The sequence below is a fragment of the Dioscorea cayenensis genome, chromosome 5, assembly GCF_009730915.1.
Source record: "Dioscorea cayenensis subsp. rotundata cultivar TDr96_F1 chromosome 5, TDr96_F1_v2_PseudoChromosome.rev07_lg8_w22 25.fasta, whole genome shotgun sequence".
Lineage (NCBI taxonomy): Eukaryota > Viridiplantae > Streptophyta > Magnoliopsida > Dioscoreales > Dioscoreaceae > Dioscorea > Dioscorea cayenensis.
Window position 1 is genome coordinate 31,449,586 of NC_052475.1, and position 6,264 is coordinate 31,455,849.

General features: G+C 36.9%; 1 protein-coding gene across 1 annotated transcript; it reads left to right on the plus strand.

Annotated features, from left to right (window-relative positions):
- Nucleotides 1–1,741: 1,741 nt before the first annotated feature.
- Nucleotides 1,742–5,890, plus strand: LOC120259878 (brassinosteroid LRR receptor kinase BRL1-like). The gene is made up of 2 exons (XM_039267334.1): nucleotides 1,742–1,833; nucleotides 1,935–5,890. Exon 2 carries the CDS (start codon nucleotides 2,053–2,055, stop codon nucleotides 5,698–5,700), a length of 3,648 nt encoding a protein of 1,215 aa, XP_039123268.1. The 5' UTR covers nucleotides 1,742–1,833; nucleotides 1,935–2,052; the 3' UTR covers nucleotides 5,701–5,890.
- The last annotated feature ends 374 nt before the right edge of the window (nucleotides 5,891–6,264 follow it).

Sequence of the window (6,264 nt, forward strand, 5' to 3'; positions counted from 1 at the left end):
TGACCCTCCATGCTGAATGTAGCTGCACTTGTTCTGACTCTTCACCACCGATTTGTGTGTGTACTAACAAAAATTTTGATTATATTCGACTCTAAATAATATTAGTCATAATTTTTATAATATTTATGTGAAAAATAAATATATATTTATTTTTTATAAAGATGAAAAATACCGTTCGAGGAATACAAGTATAAAAATATACAAATTACAGTGTTTAAGGACCCCTAATTTTTTTTATTAATAAATCATCTCATATTTTCATTTGTTAATTCAAATTTTGACACAGTCGGTAAAATATATGATTTTAAGTTTGATAGGGTTGTATGTCCAAACAATTTTTTTTAAAATGAAAAACCTATTAATTGTTATCCACTGACAACCAATAGAAAGTGCCTTGTGGGTCCCACTTGCAACGAATTCCAATTTCCAAGCACTGACATGAAGATTGCGGCAAGCCCCCTAACTGTTTTCTTAATTATTTACTCTCAGTACAAGGTCCTTCTTGATAAACATCATTTTTTTAAAGGGAATTTTATATTTTAAGTTATATATTTAGAAAGGTTATTCACCATGTAAAGATATTGTGCCAGCAAGTGTTTTCACAATTATTTTTCTTTTTCATGGAGTTTGATAATATGAAATAATTAAATATAAATAATCCATGCTATTTTTTTTAAAAAAAATAAAACTAAACTGTTATTTATGTATAGAAAGAATAATAATTTTTTATAAATTTATTGTCATCAAATAAAATTTGTTGCATTTACAATTCTTTACAATTAGAAAATAAGAGCATGCATTTGGTAAAATCCAATAATGACGGGGAACACGCGAAACATGAGAATATAAGCATGGTTCATGTGTATATTTTTATTATTCAAAACCTTTTAACATGAGTTTTATGTTATATAAAATTTAAAATTTAATATTATTAAAACTAAGCACTTTGTTTTTCCTATTTTAAAACATAAAAATTTATTAGTATAGAGTTAGTCAAATATAATGGACTTATTATAAATTTTATTTTAAAAATGTGATACAAATTTGAAAATAATATGCCTAAATAGTAATAATATAACGTAACTAAAATGATTTTAAAATTTTTGTGCTTAACCAAATAAGGATTAAATTAATTTGGCAACATCAAACCCTCAAAATTAGTAGTGCATTCAATAACAAATTTGAAGTTTTTCAAGGTTTCATATGTAAAAACACACAAAGTTCCAATTTTTCTTTTTCGGTAAACAACAAAACTTTCATACTCAGTAATAAACAATCCAAAAGATAAATTTTAAAATAATAGTTAGAAGGTACAAGAGACATTAACTTTAGATTGAGTGATCATAGATAACATATGGCTTTTTATTAAAAATTAAAAATAAAAAGTAAAATAAAACCATAGTTAAAAATTAATCATAATAAATAATAATATAATAACAATTTCAGTAATATTATGAAATTTATTTTTTATTTTTTTAGAAAATAATTAAATGAGAGAGGAGAGATATATTAATTAAATAAATAAAAAATTAATTAATTATATTAAGGTAATTATATACTAAAAAAGGGTTGCACCAAAAGGCAAGAAGAGCGGGTGAATCAAATCCCAAGTTTGACCGGACTCGGAATTTGAGATGACAAATAGAAAAAAACACCCTCCTTAATTATTTTATTTCAATTTTAATCCTTTTTATATTCATATTAAAAATAAAAGCAAACAAACCCCTCCAAAATTCAATAATTAAATATACAAACTCCTCCTCTCCCTTCCACTTGTCCTCCTCTTCTGCTTGCTCTTCTCCTTCTCTCATCTCACAGAGATCACAACCAAAGGTGAGTTTTTGCTGCAAAGATAACTCCTTTCACAATCTATGATTCATAAAAACTTCATCTTTTTCATGTTATATCACTGTGTGATTCTTCTTTTTCACCAGGTTCTCCAAAGATCAAACTTTGAATTGGCGAGTTTGTGTTTGTTCTTGTGCTTGAATCTGAAGATGGTGCTCTGAGATGTGAGACTGTATAATTTTCAAGCCATTTGATTAGTAACCAATGGAATTCTTTGCTTTTCTCTTCCTTTCACTCTTGATGCTCTTGTCTTCTTCTTCTTCTTCTTCAATGGCTCAATCTAATGAAGTTTCTGCTTTGATGGCATTCAAGCAAATATCAATAGAAAGAGACCCCAATGGATTCTTGAATAGTTGGAGCAACACCAGCAATGGTTCTTCGAATTCTCCATGTTCTTGGACTGGAGTTTTTTGCTCTGTGTCCACTGGTAATGTCCTCAGTCTCAATCTCAGTAGCATGGGTCTCTCTGGGAGGTTGTTCTTAGATCCTCTAATGGATTTACCAACTCTCCAAATCCTTGATCTTCATGGCAATTCATTTCATGGCAATCTCTCTTACAGCACCACCAATGCCTCATCTCTTCCTTGTAACTTACAAACTGTGAACTTATCATCAAATAACTTCTCTGAAACCATCACCGGGGATTTCTTAGCCTCTTGTTCAGCATTGGTGTCACTGAATTTGTCAACGAATTCAATCTCCGGTGCTGTTTTTCCTTTGAAGCCTTCTCTTCAATTTCTTGACATGTCTCGCAATATGATTTCAGACCACAGCCTATTGAACTTATCATTGACAACTTGCAACAGCTTGAGTTACCTCAACTTCTCTGATAACAAGCTTGCCGGAGAGCTAATCGGTTTTTCTTCTTCTTCTTCTTCTTGTGCTAATAATAATCTCACAGTTATTGATTTGTCTTACAATCTTATATCCGGTGCGATGCCGCCGGAGTTTGTATCGGTCTCTTTGAAACAACTAGACTTGTCACACAACAATTTCTCCGGCGAGTTCTCAGTCTATGAGTTTGGTTCATGTGAGAGGCTTGAGAATCTTGATCTGTCATTCAATGGTTTGAATGGTTCCGGTCTGCCGCCGAGTTTATCAAACTGCAGGCAGCTAAAGATACTCGATGTGTCTGGTAATAATCTCGACAGTGGTATCCCTTCTGCAATCTGGAACAGCCTCAGCAATCTACAAATTCTTTCTTTGGCCAACAATGAATTCTCTGGGAAAATCCCACATGAACTAGGTGATATATGCGGGAGCCTTGTCAAGCTTGATCTCTCTGGCAATAAGCTCACCGGAGAATTACCACCGACTTTCCTTGGATGTTCTTCGCTTCAAAGTTTGAATCTTGGAAACAATCAGCTCTCAGGAGGCTTCATTGTGAGTGTAGTTAGCGCCATTCCATCACTGAGGACACTGCATCTTCCTTTCAACAACATTACTGGTCCTGTACCATTGCTGTCTCTTTCCAACTGCACATTGCTTCAAGTCATTGATCTTGGATCAAATGAATTCTCTAAAGGAATTCCAACAGGTTTCTGTTCATCACTTCCTAATCTTCAGAAGCTATTACTGCCAAACAACTTCCTATCAGGCCCTGTGCCATCAGAGCTTGGTTCATGTACTAATCTCACAAGGATTGATCTTAGCTTCAATGAGCTAACTGGTTCTATTCCTTTAGAGATTTGGCGACTCCCTAAGCTTGTGGACTTGGTCATGTGGGCAAACAAGCTCACTGGAGATATACCAGATGTTCTCTGTGAAAACAGTGATAGCTTACAGACTCTGATCCTAAGCTTCAATGAGATCACCGGAAGCATTCCGGAATCTTTAACCAAGTGTTTGAATCTGATATGGGTGTCACTCTCTGGCAATAAGCTTGTTGGAGGAATACCAAACACTATCAGCAATCTGCAAAACCTTGCCATTCTTCAATTGGCAAGTAATTCGCTCTCCGGGGAGATACCGACAGAGATCGGAAGCTGCCAGAATCTCATCTGGCTAGACTTGTACAGCAATAGTATCAGTGGACCAATACCACCTTCACTCGCATCGCAGAGTGGGATGATAACACCCGGCATTGTCTCCGGTAAGCAGTTTGCATTCCTTAGGAATGAAGCAGGGAACATTTGCCCAGGTTCAGGTGTGCTCTTCGAGTTTGAAGGAATACGGCCGGAGAGGCTGGCTAACTTTGCATTGGTGCATTCCTGCCCAACAACAAGGATTTACACCGGCACAACTGTATACTCTTATACAAAAAATGGCAGCATGATCTACCTTGACCTCTCCTACAACTTCCTCATGGGAACAATACCGGAGAATTTTGGCACAATGAAGTACTTGCAGGTACTCAACTTGGGGCACAACCAGCTCACTGGAACAATACCGGAATCCTTAGGTGGTATGAAGATGGCAATGGCATTGGATCTATCTAACAATCACTTGACAGGTTTCATCCCAGGATCATTAGGAACACTCACATTCCTCAGTGATTTGGATGTCTCTAACAACAACCTCACTGGGCCAATTCCTACATCTGGCCAGCTTACTACATTCCCGGCTTCACGATATGATAACAATTCCGGCCTCTGCGGAGTCCCCTTGCCGCCCTGCAGTACTCATCCTAATAACAATGCCTCTGATCAGTCTCATGCCAATAAAAGTAGGCGGTTTTTCGGCGGCAGCGTTATCATTGCTGTTTCGTTAGCAGTTCTCATCATAATTCTGCTTATGTTAGCTCTTTACAAGTTGAAGAAACATCAAGAGATTGAAGTGCAGAGGGCAGCAGGTTATGTCGAGAGCCTCCCGACGTCCGGAACAGCTAGTTGGAAGCTTTCTGGTGTGCTAGAGCCTCTGAGTATCAATGTTGCTGCTTTTGAAAAGCCATTGAGGAAGCTAACCTTTGCTCACCTGCTAGAAGCCACCAATGGCTTCTGCCCTGGAAGTTTGATCGGCTCCGGTGGCTTCGGAGAAGTCTACAAAGCCAAACTTAGAGATGGTTCAGTTGTTGCAGTGAAGAAACTCATCCATGTTACAGGCCAAGGAGACAGAGAATTCATGGCAGAGATGGAAACCATTGGGAAAATCAAGCATAGAAATCTTGTCCCCCTATTAGGCTACTGCAAAGTTGGGGATGAGAGGCTCTTGGTGTATGAGTACATGAAGTTTGGGAGCTTGGATGTTGTCCTCCATGATAAGACCAAGGGAGGCACCAAACTAGATTGGGCAGCAAGGAAGAAGATCGCTGTTGGTTCGGCGAGGGGCCTTGCCTTCCTCCATCATAGCTGCATTCCTCATATCATTCACCGCGACATGAAATCAAGCAATGTATTGCTTGATGAGAATTTGGAAGCCAGAGTATCGGATTTCGGCATGGCTCGTCTAATGAATGCGCTCGATACTCATCTTAGTGTCAGCACACTTGCAGGAACACCAGGCTATGTGCCACCTGAGTACTATCAGAGTTTTCGGTGTACTACTAAAGGTGATGTCTATAGTTTCGGTGTCGTACTCTTGGAATTGTTGTCAGGGAAGAAACCGATCGATCCATTAGATTTCGGAGACAATAATCTTGTTGGCTGGGTGAAGCAGATGATGAAGGAGGATAAGAGCACTGAGATTTTCGATCCCGAATTGATGATAAGCAAGTCCGGAGAGAGTGAGCTGTACCAGTATCTGAAGATTGCTTGTGAATGCTTGGATGATAGACCTTTCAAGAGGCCAACAATGATTCAAGTGATGGCCATGTTCAAAGAGCTCCAGATGGATAATACTGACAGTGATTTCCTCGATGGTCTGTACATCGGTAGAAGCAGCACCATCGATGAATCCAGGGAGAAAGCACCATGAAAATTTTCTTGCATTATTTACAACATAGATTTTGTTCCAAGTTTCAGAAATACAGGTTCATCATTTCATTCACTGTAAATAGGAAAATTGAAGAAATATCATTAAATTTCTTCTTTAAATATGTTTTATTTTTCATCTGAGTGTTTTTTTTCTGCTGTTCTGAATATTTTCTGTTTGTTGTACATGTACACAAAATCAATGTGACTGTGTTTGCTGTGCATGAATAACAAATTGTGATTGTGTGATTGACATAGATTTGGAGGGAAGAACCATAATTGAAAAATATTAAGTTTCTATTGATCCACATTGTGCCAAATGCCAGGACCGCATTGAATGATGAAAGAGTCAATTTTAGACAGCAAATTACTTGATTTTATTTTTCTGAACTTAACTGTGTTTGCAGAGGAAATTATCAGTTTGATGGCAGGTAACATAGTAATCAATCAATCAATCAATCATTAACAAATAGTTATTGGCAGATACATTTTCAATCAATGTTAGACAACGCAATCAACACAGCTAATTAATTCTGTCATGACTAATAAAAAAAAATAAGTTTATCCA

Bases quoted from the DNA above. Each gene is read 5' to 3' on its own strand.
- LOC120259878 (XM_039267334.1), top strand. From the start codon at position 2,053: ATGGAATTCTTTGCTTTTCTCTTCCTTTCACTCTTGATGCTCTTGTCT.